At 39.4% G+C, this 15336-nt stretch overlaps 1 protein-coding gene across 3 annotated transcripts in view; it reads left to right on the top strand.

Annotated features, from left to right (window-relative positions):
- Window positions 1-15336, top strand: part of STN1 (STN1 subunit of CST complex) — a 44208-nt gene that overhangs the window by 19473 nt on the left and 9399 nt on the right. For 2 of the 3 annotated variants that reach the window (XM_036386046.1, XM_054515651.1), the window contains exons 4-9: window positions 2518-2589; window positions 4331-4492; window positions 5733-5844; window positions 6589-6751; window positions 13388-13510; window positions 14048-14120. In XM_036386046.1, coding sequence (XP_036241939.1) covers window positions 2518-2589; window positions 4331-4492; window positions 5733-5844; window positions 6589-6751; window positions 13388-13510; window positions 14048-14120 — 705 coding nt within the window. Of the gene's footprint in view, window positions 1-2517; window positions 2590-4330; window positions 4493-5732; window positions 5845-6588; window positions 6752-13387; window positions 13511-14028; window positions 14121-15336 lie in introns of those variants that run through there. The other variant, XM_054515652.1, reaches the window with a different exon arrangement.

Raw genomic sequence — 15336 nt, 5'->3', positions numbered from 1 at the left:
TTGTGTCCCTGCCTTGATCCTCCCCCCTCACTTCCTATTTGTCTGTTTCAGAATACACATCACTCACTTTAAAGAGTCTTAGGTCCTCTGCTGAAAACTCCAGAGGCAGAACTGCTAACAAAATTATAATTGTAAAAAAGAGTTAGTTTACTCTTCCCTGGCTTAAAAATAAAAATTACATGCTATGTAATATCTGATTTTGACACTTTGATTTGATTGTTTCTTCCTATTATTATGATAATTTAGGAGAATGATCTCTGATTAAAGCATAGCTTTGATCAAGCTCATTTTTTACCTAGTGCACCTTTCTGGCCTCTTTTGTCCCCTTTTTAACAAAACTGAACATCACGTGTGGTTTTATTTATACTCCAAAACTAACTTTAAAACTAAAAGGCAATCGACTTAAAATAAAAAAAAAATTCACCAGCATCCCAGTAGGTCCATGCAGGCCTGACAAGAGCCATACCCTTTTTGTCATAAAGAAATAAAAATTTACATAATTATCTCATTTAGCAGGTAGCTTTGAGCTACCCCTCAAATAATTAAGCAAGAATCAAAGAAACCAAAGCCAAACAAACAAAAACCAGGAAAAAAAACCCAACAAACAAAAAGTAAACCCACAAAAACCCCAAATAAACAAAAGTTTAAACCCAAAGAGATGAGGAAGGGCGGCACAGGGAGCACAGGAAGTTTTCAAAAGTTTGTAGACCTCTTGTGCATTTAAAATAGATTGCCTAATTAGAATACAATTGCAAGAGCTACTTGTCTTTTTGTTCAAAGCTTTCATCTATGAAATTGCAAAACTTTGTTTCAGAACCTTACTCTGCTACCAGATTTCTTTTGTGGTCAAGTACAGGTCAGTCTCTCCAGAACTCTGTTTTCAGCTGTTACATTGAGGAGAAGCAGTCTGGCCTCCTAATCCTTCGGCCTTGGTTTGTTTCCAGGCCCTTCTTAGGAAGCCTGTCTGTCTTGGTTGGTGCAAGCTGGAACATCTACAAACTGTGGGAATGCAAGAGTGAAATGTTATCTGCCCTGCTTCTTGTTGCCATTGCTGGCTTGCACGCGTGGCTTGGGCATGGCTTATGAGGGCTCTGCCTCCTACTAAAATAGTCGCTGTCTGTCTGTACCAAGGAGAGGAAATCCTACCAGCAGATCGTTATCTGTGCTCTGGTACAAAATTAAGCTGCTGAAATAGTTGCAGACACAGCAGCTCAAAACAGAGAGAGCAGAATAGAGTATACTTTTGTGATGGAATTTGGAATTGCCTGCATCTTATAAGTGCTTTAAGTTTGCTAATAGGAATGTGCAGCTAAACTGCTTGGAAACTGGAAGGCAAAACAATAATTAGAAATTAGACCCCCCCCCCAAACAGGGAGATTGTTTTAAAACACACAAAGGCATTGATGCTATGGTTCCCAGAGGAAATGACTACAGGTGTCAGTCAGCACCTTCATAGTAAACATTGCTGTTACTTTTTTAGTCATGGACTTGCTTTAAGGAGCAGAAGAAAATTGCAGGTTTCCATTTGTGAGGAGTGGAATGTCAGTCTTGGAGATGTTACATTCAAGAAGCAAGGTGCATTGGCCGGATGATCCTTGACAGACATTTAGTGTCTTTCTATTTAGAGTGTTTGTTGTACAAGCCATCTATATACAGTCCTTTGATCAATGGAAAATTGATTCTTCAGACAGATTTTAGTATCCTTTGAGTTTTGTCTTTTCCTGCTGTCACCTCCAGACAATGCAGTGCCTGGAGCAGAAATCGTCAAACTGATTTCCATTGGTCACTGGCAGAACAGGAAGAGCAGCTCTGTGCTCAGGAGAAGGTGTTGAGCTTTTTCAGCAGAGGAAGTGGCATGCATGCCACCAGCACCTGCACTCTGAATTCGGAATACCTGGCTTAGAGCAGAGCCACAAGCATGCATGTCTTCTGTCCTTCCTGGCTAGGGGAGCTGCCTTTCTGCTCCCTGGACATCATCTTGTATTGGAAAGACCAACAGACTTTGAGCATAGTATTGGCATGGAAACCAATGCAGCTGCAGGTAGCTGCACTCCTGGTTTATTCACATGGTTGTATCCCCAAATGTTGAAGTGCTGTTTCATCACTCTAACAGTAATGCTTCTGTAGTTTGTGCCTGGTTTCCTTTTTCAATTTGTCTGACTTCAGCCTTCAAAACTGATTCTTCTCCTGACCTTGTCAACAAGATTGAAACCCCTTAGCATCCAATATATGTACTGAAGCCTCATAATTTAAATTACTGTATGATCTTTCTTTGAGAATATACCTGTTACTTTGCTGACTATGCACATAAGCACATCTGGTGCTGAGCTACTTCCATGTCTGAAACAACTGTGGAAATTATTTCAGATTTGCATGTAGAGTTTGGACTTTACCTTCCAAACCAGTTGGAATGAGATGTCCTTGGCAGTTATCTCCCTACATACTTATGTATCTTCACTTCTTGGAACATGACTGCTTGCTTTCCTAATCTGTAATGCTTGCAATTTTTTTTTGCAGTGGATGATAGTACTGGAGTTATAAATTGTGTCTGCTGGAAAAATCCCATGGTAGCAGAAACACCTTTATCAGGTAATTTATCAAATAAATAAGTCCTCTTTTGACTGTTTTTTTTTTTTTACTTATGTCTGTCTTAAATAATTTAGTAAGTGATCAAGCTTACAGAAGAGCAAATACTGCCTGGGCCATTTTGGGAATTTTCTATTAGTTTTTGTGTTTTGTTCAAGGGTGATGCCAATAAAACCATTACGTTATGTTCTGTCCCTGCCTTTTCCTTATTTGAGTAATATCATATTTCATTTCTACGCTGTGACATTGTTCAGAGAATTTGCGTGTTAAGGTTCTTTCTGTGACTTCATCTAGTAAGGAACTAGGCTGGAAATGTGCCACAACTTCTGTTTCCAAAGTCAGTCCATTGACCTGCCCTGGTGATTTTGGTTTCAGGATTTATCCTTGCTTTGTTTGTATTCATATACTCTTGCTCATACAGACACTGTCAGCAATGAACTTGAAAGTAGCTTCAAACATAGTGGGAGGATGCCAGCAGTCTTGTACAATTTGGACAAGTCCTAAATGTGCAGTAATTGTGCATTTGAAATTAATGTATTATTGCACTCAGTAACAGAACAACTCACTAGTGTCTAGCTGTCTCTTTGCTTTTTCTCCCACTGTTTCTTGTAGATCAAAGTACAGAATTCTTTCTACTTTGGCTCTTCTTGGAAGCCCATGTAGTGGATTGACAACCCTAATATGGAGCTGATCAAATCCTTCTGAAATAAATCTTACTGGTGTCATCTGCAGTGTTAGGAATGCATATTAATAGAATGGAGAAAGGAAAGCTTGATGTAAAAGTTAAAAACTCTGATGTCTGTGGAACAAGCCCATTTATACAGACAGATAATTCATACTTATATTTAACAATCCTATGACAGGTGGTACAAATGATCCCAACTGGAATGTAGAAGACAGCTCTCACTTTGGAGAGGTGATGATCTGGCACAGCTCTCAGGAAAAAAAAAAAGAGACATGCAATCAAATCAGTTTTGAGGAACTTAAATGAGGAACTTAGATGCATTAAAAGGAATTGCATGAAATACTGCTTGAAATAGAATGAGGACCAAGAATGCTTTTCAGCCTTGTATTCTTATTTTACGCATACATCAGTAGTGGTTGGATGGACACTATGCTAAGAATGTAAATTCATTTATTTATACCTGCTAAAGAAAGCTCTTAGGGGGCACAAGAAACTTTCTTCCAGCCCTTTGTAATTGTGATCAGGGATACTTGGAGCAATAATCAGGTTTTAAGTTATGAAGGATTTACTGTCCTACAAAGCTGTGTTATGTAAATGTGAGGTTCTGTCAAGTTGAATTCACCTCGGTTGGATTCACCCCAGTGTAGACATCAAATTGCATCACATGAATGCTTTGGCCCCACCTCAGATGACTCATTCTTCTTTTGCATAAAAAGTTCAGCTAACTTTTCTTTCCCCCTTTCATCCATCTTAGCATGAGAAAATCAAAAAATGCCAAAACAATTTCAAATTTATGTTTCGATTTTGCAACCCATCTATGACATTTTCAGTGGTAAATCAATATCTTCTCCCTTTTGTATTTTCCCCAGATGAACAATTCAAATAAGTATAATACAGTAAACTAATTTTGTCACCCAAAAGTTTTCCTACCCAGGACACATGGTGCATGGGACCTTACCCTTTTTTAGTGATATAACTCCTGTGGTGCTTAGGTGGACAAATGCAAAAGGTTAATGCATTGACATTAGTGCCTGACTCCCTTTCCCTCACTTCTTGCAGGTCATCCAAGCACACCCAGCAGTCTCAGTGTGTTTGAACAGCTGAAGAAACTCCAAGAAACAGTAAGCCAGAAAACCAAGCTGGAGATTGGAGATGTTGTCAGGGTCAGAGGTCACATCCGAACCTATAGGCAACAAAGAGAAATTCAGGCCTCATGTTTTTGTGAGTTTTATGAATCTGTGATATATGTAACTAAAATGTCTGAATCCGTGAAAATATCTGAGCTGTATGTAATTAATTGAATATTTTCCACATTATTTCCTGGGATCTCATTTTTCTAAGGATTTTCATCTGTATATCTTTATTTCAATTGTAGCAGCATAAGGTTAGAAGACACACTATGTAATGTGTGAGGTTAGACTGCCTGTAAACAAGGCATTCCTGGAAAAACTGTAAAAGCTGATTAGCATGCATACAAGAATACCACATAGACACTGTGGTTGGGTGTCTGCAAGAGTGATTTGCTCTTCAGATTTCTCTGTGTTGAAATAGAGCAGCCAAAGCCTGTGAGAAGGGACCTTCTGACCTTCTGTGTCCCACTTCACCAAGGGTGCTGAGGGCTTTGGAGAAGTGGCTGCTCTTCACTACAGCCAATCCATTCCATGGGCAGGCAGCAGCATATGGGCAGGGTCCCACTGAAGCCTGGCTTCTCCTCAGCTCCCTGGCTCTGCAGGATGAGGCAAAAGTGTTCCTCAGGCACAGATCTGCATGCAGGTGCTGCCTCTGTGTCTGACAGCTCCTGGAGCAGCAGGGCTCTGCAGCCCACGGCTCTGGGAGCTTCCAGTTACATAACTTCTTCTCAGTTCCGTGTCTGGGCTGTTGTGTAAGAGCTGGTTTTCCCCAGTGAGGTCTTACAGAGATAATACTGAAATTATTTCTTTTGTGAAGAAAATACTGTCTTTTAAAAACCCTGTGTAAGCCAGAAAAAAAAAATCTAGATTTTTCAGCTCTAGCTTAAGTTTGCAAGGGAGTTCAGCCTCCCTTTCCAGACAGAAGATTTATGAGTATATTCATGAGTTGGTAATAATACCAAAGAGAGCCATGCAATTCAAATAGCCTCTAAATTGCTTTCGCTTTGGCCCAAATAAAGCTCCTTACTACGTGTTAACTTCATTTAATGTATAAAGGCTGCTGAAAGGTAAAATAGAGATCATAAATTCTGGTTAAATAAGTTGTCAGACAAAAGCATAATCTGTAATGCACCACAACAGGCCATTTTACCTCCTTGTAAACTGTAAAAGAAGGATTGGCCTTTGTGGTTTGTTTTTATAAAAACCACAGTGAACAAATTTTGCCAATTTAATACTGGCTGTGAAGCTCTGTTGTGCTGCCTCAGGTTTGCGTGCTTAAAAAATTGTGTGGGAGTCCTGGCCAGGTCTACAAGTTCTCATTGCCTTTCCAGATAAAGTGGATGATCCTGTGTGTGATGTCCAGATTTCGAGAATGCTGGAGCTCCCCTGTCTCTATAGAGAAGTTTATGATAAACCTTTCAAGGGCCCTGAGGAAATACAGAGGTAAATGCAGTATGCAGAACTGCTCCTGGGGCAAAGTATGGGATATTATGACTGTTTACTCGTTGTAATAACTCTGGAAAAAAAATAGAGCAGGGCCTTGACTGTGATTCAGACTGTATTCATATACAGTAGCAGTCTGCTTTTCTCCTAAATAATTGGTGATACATACAGATGAGATACCTGCCCATAATCTAAGGAAAGAAATATAATGCTGAACTAAAGTGAATATTAGGAAGGAAGTAAAATAATGTGTACAGATCTCTTTCATCTAGTGAAAAAAGATGGGATTTAGAGCAAGATTTGGGACTGAGGTCAGCAGAGAGGATGGAGATGTATCCTTGACTGATGTTGTTTTATGTGTAAGGTTGAGGAGGTATTTCACTGAAATGCTTTCCTGCCCTTGTCAAACCACAAATCCATAACCTCAATAAGCTGAGTCAAACACCCACTCCTGTACTCAGTTTGAGGGTAGCTGGATGCTTATTGGGAGGCCTGGTGCATGTAGTGTTGTTTCAGAGAGTCCAAATCTTAGATTCACAAAACCCTAACAGCAAATGATTGAAGAAGAACAGTTGAATGTTTATACTTATAAAAATGATCTGTTTTAATTAAGGATTTAAATTCAAATTCTTTAAGGACAGTAAAACATCCTTTGACCTTTGAAACCAGTCCAGTGGACTGACTTTATGTAATTGTTCTAAAACACATTTCTTACCTTTTGACATGTTCTGTGTATCCTTGTAGTGGCCCGGAGGGTCAGAATTTCTCAATCCATATGCTGCATGAGAAAGTGCAAGGCTTTCTATTAGAAAACAAAATTCAGACCTTTTACCAGCAGGAGTTGGAGACAGTTGATTCTCTGGTGTCTCTGATGGGTGTGCATCTACCCAGCCCCAGCTGTGAGGAGGTGAGTGAATGCACCTGTTCCAAGCTTTTAGTGGGGGAAGATAATACCATGTACTTTTGTAAAGCATAAACAGATAAGAGACTGGTGTCTTCAGAGGATTCAAAAACCACTAGTGTTTGAGCTTTACACATTAAATATTTACAGAGCTTGAAGAAATCTTGTTACTTTAGACATATAAAACTGGGCTGGAAAAAGTAATGTAAGAACATTCTGTTAATAGGGGTAATCTTGTATTAGGGCTGAGCAATCTTAGAGCCTGCAACAGTCACTGCTGTATTTAGATTTGTAATTAGTAGCTGTGTTAGAAAAAGAGATCCCTTTAAGGTGCTTGAGTTTTTTGAGACAGAGGTTTGAGATCCTGGATCTAATCAGGAGAAGGGAGCACAAAATCTTTGTCTTGTTTCTCATTTGAAGCTCAATATATTGATAGAGATGCAGCTCTCAAGAGGAGGTTATGATGGGTGGATGAACAGTGCTCCCTGCTACATGTTTCTCACTTTGGAAGTCCCTGATTGTGAAAGGATGAGAAGGTGGGATTAAATTGAAATCAGTTTACAGGCAGTTGTGTGTAACCAAACTATTAAGAAATTTTCCAGTGAATTAGTAACCTCTTGATCAGCTGCAGAATGGGAAACAGAACAACACTCATTTTGTAAAATGGCTTTATATTATTCTGTATTAGTTGGATAAATTACAAACCAGGTTTTCAACTTGTATGAAGTGATAATTTTCTGCAAAGCTTACAGTTACATCTTTTATCATGAAAGCAATGGCAGTTAGAGCTTAAGCTGGAGTGTTGTGATTCATTTGTTTACTTTTTGGTTTTCTATAAAGAAATAAATCCCTGGCAGTCATTTTCACCCTGATTTTGATGTGCACTGTAATGTTAAGTGCTATGTTATGTTGAATTCTAATGTTTGTTTAATTCTTAAGAAACCCAAAAAAAACCCCCACAAAAATCAGTCTCTTGCAGACAAGGTCAGATAATAATGAAAAGTAGCTCTTCTTGTTGGCCTTCTTGAAATGCTGCTGATAGCTGTTCTTGATAGCTGAGTTGGGGTTTATTTGTTTGTTTGTTTGTTTTCATTTAGGGCATTTTTTTCTGGTTTGCCTTTAAAACAAACATGGATATTGGCACTAACAGAGCTATTCTCACTTTAGACAGAAAATTTTGCTAGTAGATTATCCAACATGGCACCTGGTACATTCTGAACTAGCTGGAACAGTATTAAAAGTTCCCAAACACTTTACAATAAAGGAAGTAGTCGCCATTGTGTCCAATACTGGAAACTTAAATGCTTCAGCATTTATAGAAAGACCAAGATAAATAATTTACAAAGCCATTTAAAGTAGGAACTGGTGCAGAACAAACATAGAAAGACTGAAAAAATCCCCCAAGAAAACTCAACCCAAACAAAACACCAACCAACCAAAAGAAAAACAACTCAAAAACCCCGAACCAAGAAAAATACTGTAGCATCAGTGTTATTAGCAGTCATGAAGAGCTATCATAATAATTGTTAGTTGCTCCTGACCCTGATACAAGGATGTGAGTATATGTCCCAGGAATGTGGGTGCACAGCTGCTTATTTAGAAATTGCAGTTCTACTTATTGTCCTTTACTACTAATTTCTTGCAAAGAAGGTTATCTGTTCTTGCATAAGAAAAGACCTTCAGTTGTCAAGTGGCATGAATGCCTTAGGAGGAGTGCCTAGTAATGCTCTGGAAATGTAGTTCCTTGTTCCTCTACTCCATCTCTAGAAGGTGTCACCTTTCATAATTGGCAAAGGGTCAAGTACCCAGTTCTATCCATGAAAGGAAGTGTAACAGATCTGATTTCTGTCCCTCTTCCTTTCTTTTCTCTTCAGTAGTCTTTTGTTTTGTGCTGCTCTCAAACCAAGAGGATAAAAGGTGCTGCTGATGTGGAACAATGTTATTTTGGGCCTATTTGGCAAGGCAGAAGCTACAGAGCCAACTCAGCTAATTAGGCCATGCCTCAATATACACACTTGTTCACTTCTTGCACTTTTCCTGGATGTAAAAGGATGAGTTATTTGGATGTATAGGTTAATTTTTTTATCCTGATTCCAGTGTTCTAGGGCACAAGTTGCTGTTAAAACTATTTGTTTCCTTTATCTTTCTTTCCCCCTTCATCTCGTTCCCAACTTGTAAAGTACTTACACAGTGTTCATCATAGTGGGAGGGTATCTACCCATGGAATATTTTCCCAGGGAGGTGATGAGCTGCTGTGGAGTCACTGCAGTGGAGTGGAGCAGAGGGTGAAGATGGAAGAGTTAGCTGGAATAGTTTGAGGTAGGCAGCATCTCTGTGTTCCTTTTCAGCATTACTTTGTAGCTGAGTCCTGTCCACATGCAATACATGTCCTACAATAAATACCCCATTCCAGTCTTGATGCCTCCCTGGCAGTGCACTCGTCTGCCTGTCTGGAATAAATTTCCCTCTAGCAGATGCATCTGGCAGAACTGAAATAATTTCCTCTTCTCAGACATATACTAGGGAAAATTTAATTTTATAGTCTACAAATTATGAGGAAGAGAATTTAACTGCTTTTAAAAGTAGTTAAAAATTAACAAATTTTTTATGAGTTTTAAAGCCATTGGAGCTTTAATTTGCATAACCAGTTCCCCATCTATCCCAAAGGTGTAGCCTTTTCCCTATCCCTTAAAACAAGTGACTTTTGAGTCTGGAGGGGTGTGTACCAGAAGGAAGACTACAAGTAAAACAAGAAAAAGTAATTTTGTGCTTAGAGAACCTCCAGAGTGTACTTACTGGACTTAAGCAATTATGTTTGGCAAACGGACAAGCCTTTGGTCCCTTTTTTAAAGAAAGCTACATGTTAAGTGGATCCATCCAATTTCTCAACTGAAATGCTTTAAACCAGCCAGTCTTGATTAACAATATTTCTGCCCTTCTGCCATGCATAAGCTATAGTGTGTGCTATTTTAGTGCTGCCATTCCAGTTTGTGAATGTCACTGCCCTGGACACGTAGCTTGAGTTGTGCTTTCCAGAGTGTGCTGTTTGTGCTCCTCTTGATTTGAATATTATCTCAAGGTCACCAACAAGAAGTAGTTAAAGCAGGAAGTTTTGCAGTGCTGTTCACACTGTCTGTGTCTACCCTGTTCATTGTACTGTAGGTGTAACACAGTTCACTGAATGTTCTTGATGCAGGGTCTTTGTCTTTCTGCCTCTTGAGGAAGTTTCACCACTGCTTTAAATATTATTTAAATATTTTTAAATATTATTTAAACATTTAAAAATATTATTTTAAATATTATTTGCTATAATAAGCTGCAAAGCTTATTATAGGACTTCAGGACTGACACATCCAGGATCACTATTATTAAAATTGTCACCTGCCTAAGCCCAGGATTAAACATTACATGAGAAAATGCAAAAGGTGATTCCCTGAGTAGAATCACATGTGTTGTTATACCAGGAAACTTTAACACCATCAGGGTGTGATTCATAATGAGTCAAAGGTTGCATAGTTCCAGTGTTTTGAACAGACTCACTAATTCCTTTGCTGCTTCATTTCTTTGACCTATTATTGATTGTAGAGAGAATTTGTCTTGTTTTAAAGATCTGAGATTAACTGGTTGCACAGCACCAGCCCACTAAGCTGTGTGAGGCCTATCAGATGGAATATATTGATTAAAGTACCAAGTTAATTCTGGATACATAGATTCTTCTGTTGGCTTTGCTACAGAGCCCTTGGCCATTCTTGGGAGTGAGGGTAATGATAGTAAAATTATTCTTTAATAGCTGCTTCTGTGTCAGGTTACACACATACACACACACACACACAACATGTTTTTCAAAAGGGATGACTGATCCTTGAATGCTCCTAGGTTTGGATGTACAGCTTCATTTATTTGAAAAGGACCTGATTTGGAAGAGAGGGGGAAGACCCTGCTGTTACTGCTTCAGAGAACCTGAAATGGTGCACCCTGAAACTAAGGCATGCCCAAGGGGGGCACTTTGCAAAAGGAGGTGTGAACACTGGGAGAGGTATTGGGGAGAAATACTATTGACCTGTGCATTTGCAGGATGAGATGCTGGAATTACTTTGGGTGGACCAAAAGAGCAGAATAAGCAATTTCAGTCTGTGTTGACAAAGAAACTGAATTGCTGCCTTACCCAGAGGAATGGAGAAGAGGAAGCATGTTCTAGAGCACACAAAGAAAAAACCTCAAAATTTTCCTGTCATTTTATGGTACCATTGAACACCAATAATACATAATATTTTTGTATTAATATATAATATGGTACTATTAAAGCAGGCAGAGCCCTATTTTGGTTTTCAGAAACAGTCCTTCTGCCATGAAGCCCTTTTCCATGGATTCTGCAGCACATATGAGAGAGTGCTGATATGGAACAGCTGCTTACTTATAATAAGGCCTTGCTGCTTTCACTCTGTCAATGCCTTGACTTGCATTCTTAGTGATTCTGTTTCACTATCCATCCAGGCTGAGCTGTGTGTCAGTTCACACAGAGTCTGTTTTTAATTATCTCCCTTTTCTGACAGGATTTCAGTGGTAAGCCAAACTGAATAATTATTGTGCTTCTTTGGAAATATTTTTATCTTTTTTTCTCCCCAAATGTTTGCTTTCACATTAAAAATTGATCAGAGTCTTGAGTTGGTTGCTTTGCTAGCAATTTCTTACATTCTTGAGGATTTATTACTGCATTTGAGTGAGAGGCAAAGTCTCTTCATTTTACATACGGCTGTGAGAATGTGCTTTTCTGTGAGCAAATATTCACTCTTCACTTAATCCTTCTGCTGCATTTTGTGTTTGTTTCTTCAGTTCATCAGAAGAGGCACAATGAAGAGAAATACCTTAGTGGTATTAACACTGTGACTGGAACAGTGTCCAGATGCATGGCCAAGTTTGTAATTAGAAGTAGAGCCTGTTGTTATCCAGATTGGTGCTATGGTGGACAGGAGGACAGACAAGGTTCAGGCACTGAATCCTTCAGTCTGAAACAGAGGAAACTGAACTAAGAGCCATTGTTCTGTGTTAATTATCTTGAAGTATTCAGCAATTATTTTTGCTGGTGATTTGAGAGGAAAAAGAGAGTTAGCTGTTGTGGGACAGAGAGAGAGATGTGATTATGGCCTGTTGAAATCCTGAGGGTTATCTGGAGGAACAGGAGGAGACAAACTTGTGATGCATGCTAGCACCAATATCCCTTTTGGATCCCAGAACTATTCCCAGTTAGGTACGTCAGCTTCCAGGCTGTTGGAGTGTCCCTTGAGAACTGCAGATGCATTGAATGAGATTCTTCTTTGCTCCTGTGGGGTCCATTTCACACATTCATGTACTTTCTTTCTAGTTTATGATGATTGCCTGCTTCACTCCTCAGTCTCTGAGCTGCTCCTGGTGAGTGAAGTAGGATATGTCAAGTCTGATATTTTTGTTCAGAACAGGGTGGGAGCATTTATGGTGATAGTTGAAGGAATAGCTTGGCAAGTCTTGCTCTGGTTGCTCTGGTGTGGTTCTAGTTATCACATGGTGGTTTGTGGGTAGCAGTTTAGCTCCCTTCTCAAAGAAAACCACAGGGAGCACAGTGTGCTCCCAACAGATGAGAAAACAGCAATTGAGGAACTGAAGCAGTCTGCGTAGATAAATGGGAGGTTGAAGGACACAGTAGGACAGATGGAGATGGAGAAGAGTTAATCATAGTCTTGCTCTTATCTACACATACTTTCCCTTCTCCACAACTAATTTTTTTCTTCTATTTCCCTAGCTGTCATTCCACTCTCTTAGCTCTGTTCTATTTCCAAACAAACCCTGCTTTTCCCTGTTTTTTTTCCCTCCCCTTCCTTCCTTCTACTCTGTTAGATGTGTCCCAAACTCAGAACCTTGTGTTCTAAATAAACTCAGCTAGGACTTCCAGACACATTGTTCTCCTTTCACAAAAAATTAATTTCCCACCTACCCTTAAAACTGAATCCTTTGCTTCCTTGTTTTGTATGCTTGTCTTAATTTGTTGCATGCTCTTTATCCTTTCACTTCATTAGGCTGTGGAGAAGCTCCTGAGAACATGACCAGGATGTTTGTAAAAATTTGGAAACAAAGGGGGCAAGAAACAAATACTGATTTTGTCAGTTTTCTCCTTTCCCTGAAATCAGAAGATGGGAATCCAGTCCTCAGCACTTGGATTCCTCCTGAATATCATCTTACAAAGTACTGATTTTCCTACCCTTATTACCCGGAAAACTCTGAAAGTGAACAAAGCTCGATTAACAAAAAAGTCAAATGATCTGCAAGCATCATAAGAATATTCCAAAAAAAGATTTCTTGGTACATCACCAAATAGCTGCTAATCACAAAGAAAGCAGTTTAGAGATTGTGGTTCCTCAAGATTGGTACAAGCTTCTGGTGTTTGGGTTTTGTTTAAAGCTCAGTGATATTGATTATTTCATACATAGCAGATATGATTTGTGAATTACTAAATGAAGAAAAATGTGTAACAAAATTCATGTTAAAGAGGATCTGAAGTCATCTTCTTCTTGAAAGCATCTGGATGCTTTCTTGATACCATCTTTTGCTGGTAACTTTAGTTGAGCTGAGATTTCTCACCATCTGCTTCATTCCTTTCTTTCCATCCAGGTGAAATCAGAAAGTAGCTCCAGTTCCAAAAGGATTCATGGTGTTTTCAAGGAAGCAATAAAGATGCTACAGGAAAAAGGAGTGGTTTTCCAGAAACCTAGCAGCTCCAAGGACTTATACTATGTAAGGAACTGAGCTGTGGTTGCAAACAAGTTCAGTGGTATGACTCAGTAAAAACAATAAAAATATTACAGAAATAGTAGAAATGTTTCAGAAAGAGCAGCAGGACATCCAGTTGCTCTCAGTTTACTCAGAAGTATTTTCTGCAACTTACTTCACAGTTGGTTGTACCTCTGTATCACCCACTGAGTTGTTCCAAGTTCTGTTCTGTGTTCACTGGGCTGCCAAACTGCTCTGATCCAGCTGAGCTCACTGAAACCTGGGGCCTGGGACAGTTCTCCTTATCCAAGTGGGTTCAAGCTTGTTGTTCTGCTGAGTCAGTCACCCTCCTTTGGGTCAAACTTAGTTGTATCATGTTCTTTACCTAACTCATGGATGCTGCAAATAGTAGTAAAAATATTGCCTGAAGATTTGACATCCATTATTAGTCTTGGAGGCAGCATAAAATGCAGAGTGTAATTATGACAGTGTTAGCTTAGAATACACCATGTCAGTGGATTGTTTTTCAACAGCAAGGGCAGTTTCTTCTTTTTTCTTCAGGTAACTGACCATGATAAGGAGCTGTTTAAAGTGACCCTTGATGTGATTAAAGAAGACTGTCGAAAACCCAGGCGTAAGTAGCAGAGTGATCAAGCTCTGATGAGCTGGTGCTGATATACTGATGACAATATCTCCTCCTGCTGCTGGGTTGGATATGCTGCTTGTCCTCACCCTCCAGCTCGAGCTGTTGCCAGTGTAGCTAATCAGTACAGATAAGAGCAGGAGTGCAGGAGCAGCTTCCTGTGAGCATGGAGAGAGATGAAGAGCAGGTGTGCCCAGCAGGAAGCAAATTTCTCCATCTGAAATAAGCAGCCATTATCTTAGATCTGTATCTTTTAAGAATACTTGGATTTTGGGAGGAACCAAATGTAATGCAGTCAGGTCACCACCTAGCAGGTGTTGCTCTGCACTCTGGAGAAGTAGCAAATCTTGCTGGTTCAGTTTCTACAGGGGAGTTGACACAAAAGTGACCATGCAGAAAGATGAAATCCCCGCCTCCTTTAAGTTAACAATACAACTTGCTTAAGTCAGTAGGATATTCTCTGGAGATTTTAAGCTCGGGTAGAGCTCAAATGGTATTTTTTTGTAGTTAAGGATTTCAGTCAGACAAAGTCTATTTCTTTTCAGATAACATGCCTCAGGTGGCTTCTGAGTTATCCCTGTCCCTCAAACTGTTGTGTCCTGTTTCCAGAGTGATAACTTGTGCTTGACTTGAATGTGTTCTAATTACACAGGTACATTGCTACAGAGTGTCTTTCAGTTCATGGGATAGAATGTGTCAGCAGGGATCACTTGCTGCCGGAGTACAGCTATTTGTGGGACAGAATGTGCTTTAGTACAGAAAAAATGACTGACTGGAACATAAGGCATAAAATCTTAAATTGCTCATATCCCTCATATCATAACTACAATAGCACTTGTAGGACCTGGAGTATGATGGTTATCCTGCAGTGGAAAAAAGGCTAAGTGAGGCAAAATCAAGTTTGAGTTTTAACTGTCTCTCTTAAGTGGTACAATTGTAGACAAGGTCTTGGGAAAAGAGGTTACTGCTGGGCATGCAGGTTAATATGGGCTTGTTTGCCTGAGGGTGTTTCAGTGCAACAAACTGCTGTATCACATTGTTTTATTGTCTTTTATCCAGTTAACAAATATCATTTCTCTAAGAGTCAAATCATTCCTTTGCTCATTTTATACATCAGTTAGTTCTCCTGGTAACCTGCTTATTTAATATAACCATGCCACTATCAAGGCCAGAACCTCTATACAGTTGACAGAGGCACTGAGTGACT

The sequence above is a fragment of the Molothrus ater genome, chromosome 8 (assembly GCF_012460135.2).
Source record: "Molothrus ater isolate BHLD 08-10-18 breed brown headed cowbird chromosome 8, BPBGC_Mater_1.1, whole genome shotgun sequence".
Lineage (NCBI taxonomy): Eukaryota > Metazoa > Chordata > Aves > Passeriformes > Icteridae > Molothrus > Molothrus ater.
Note: the sequence above shows the minus strand (reverse complement) of the source record. Positions and strands in the feature narration are given on the sequence as shown.